The sequence below is a fragment of the Salvelinus namaycush genome, chromosome 30 (genome assembly GCF_016432855.1).
Source record: "Salvelinus namaycush isolate Seneca chromosome 30, SaNama_1.0, whole genome shotgun sequence".
NCBI classification, from domain to species: domain Eukaryota; kingdom Metazoa; phylum Chordata; class Actinopteri; order Salmoniformes; family Salmonidae; genus Salvelinus; species Salvelinus namaycush.
The window spans coordinates 27,125,605-27,127,377 of NC_052336.1; the positions used below are offsets into that span (position 1 = coordinate 27,125,605).

Here is a 1,773-nt window from a genome sequence, read left to right on the forward strand (position 1 = left end):
TCATCTTGTTCCAATATTCTTATACTGGCACATGAGGAGATTCTTAAAGGTCTTCTTGAAGGTGGCGTTGCAGAGGGCGTAGCAGGCTGGGTTGATGGTGCTGTTGACGTAGCACAGCCAGTAGCCGATGGCCCACACAGTGTCCGGGACACAGGAGTGGCAGAAGGTGCTGATGAGCACCATGACATTGTACGGGGTCCATGTGAGGATGAAGGCAAGCAGGATGGCGAAGATGGTTTTGGTCACCTTTTTCTCCCTGGCTGCCATTTGGCGTTTCCTCTTCACCTGGCTGCGGGCAATACTGGCAAACTTGCGCGCCACCTTCCGGGGGCGGTTGACTGGGATAGAGCGGGTCTCGCCCCCCCTGATGGGTGGCTGAATCTCGATGGCAGTAATGCACTCGTCACCAGCCTGCTTGGTTACAATCTTGATCTTGGACCATTTAGAGGCAGGGTTGAGTTTAACGGTTGCCGCTGCAGGTGCAGGTTCAGGTGCAGGAGCAGGTGCAGGAGCAATGCCAAGGCCCCCCTCGGAAATGGCTTCACTGTTGGCCCTCTCCTTGGCATTTTTGGGGGCAATGCTGGCTGTGCTGGAGCCATTGGAACTCTCCTTCTCTTCTGGATTGACACTAGCGTCAGCCTTGGTGGAAACAACAGACTCGTCAATCTTGCCATTCTTCACAGCTTCACCAGTGTTGCAGGACTCCAGACTGGGCTTGGGGGACTGGTTGTTGTTATTCTGTCTGTTAAGGATGTGGCTCTTGAGTGGGTTAGGTATCTTGAGGCCCTTCGTCTTTTTCTCAGCCTCAGGCTTCTGCTTGGACACCCGGCTGCGGCTGGCCAGAGAGATGTGGATGTAGAGCACCATCATGATGACCACAGGCAGGTAGAAGGCAGCGATGGCTGTGCCGAAAGTGACGGCAGGGTTGGAGAGAAACTGGATGTAGCACTCTCCTGGTGGAACCGTGCGTTCTCCAACAATAAACTGCCAAAACAGGATAGCAGGGGCCCAAAGAATGAAGGAAAGAATCCAGGCACCTGCAATCATCAGCCCAGCCATTTTGGTGGTCCTTCTGGCTGGATAGCTCAGGGGCTTGGTGACACAGAAGTAGCGGTCAAAGCTAATAATAAGAAGGTTCATGACAGAAGCATTGCTCACCACGTAATCCAGGGCCAGCCACAAGTCACACGCTACAGGTCCCAGGGGCCAATAGCCCACGATGATGTAGACAGTGTAGAGGTTCATGGAGAACGCACCAATGATAAGGTCTGCACACGCCAGGCTAAACAGGAAGTAGTTGTTGACCGTCTGGAGGTGCCGATTTACTTTAATGGAGAGCATCACCAGGATGTTGCCTGTGACAGTGACAAAACTAAGGGAGCCTGTAACCAGGGCGATGAAGACCATCTCCACGGCTTTGTAGGGGCTTCCCACCTCCTCCTCCCCCACCACACAGGTCTCATTGGTGCCAGAATCATTACAGCTGAGGTTGGCTGACAAGACATCACTGGAAATGTTGCTCAAGGAGCCTGAAAAGGAAGCACAATAATAACAATATGTTAATTCTCGATGCTTAGTGAAGGAGAGTTAAAAAGGTTATTCCATCAAACTTCAAGTTATTAGAATAGTACACAATGCAGAACAGAACAACCAGCTTAAAGGTCAGTGGCCCAAGGCCGCGAACAGGAATATTCCAAGTTCGGACAGAAGGGGGGAGTCAGATCGCTATGATCGCCAGGAACTTTACTTTTGGTGTCTATTTTTAATTGTTGC

At 51.6% G+C, this 1,773-nt stretch overlaps 1 protein-coding gene across 1 annotated transcript; it reads right to left on the reverse strand.

The window, feature by feature from the left end:
• Nucleotides 1-1,458, reverse strand: LOC120025354 (muscarinic acetylcholine receptor M4-like). Its single transcript, XM_038969891.1, has 2 exons — nt 546-1,458; nt 1-473 (listed from the first exon to the last, which is right to left on the reverse strand). Exons 1-2 carry the CDS (start codon nt 1,405-1,407, stop codon nt 1-3), a joined length of 1,335 nt encoding a protein of 444 aa, XP_038825819.1. The 5' UTR covers nt 1,408-1,458.
• Between the last annotated feature and the right edge of the window lie 315 nt (nt 1,459-1,773).

Coding starts and splice junctions, on each gene's coding strand:
- LOC120025354 (XM_038969891.1), bottom strand. CDS start 1,407: ATGGTCTTCATCGCCCTGGTTACAGGCTCCCTTAGTTTTGTCACTGTC. Junction 474..545: donor TGCCAAGGAGAGGGCCAACA/GTGAAGCCATTT, acceptor CTGCACCTGCAG/CGGCAACCGTTAAACTCAAC.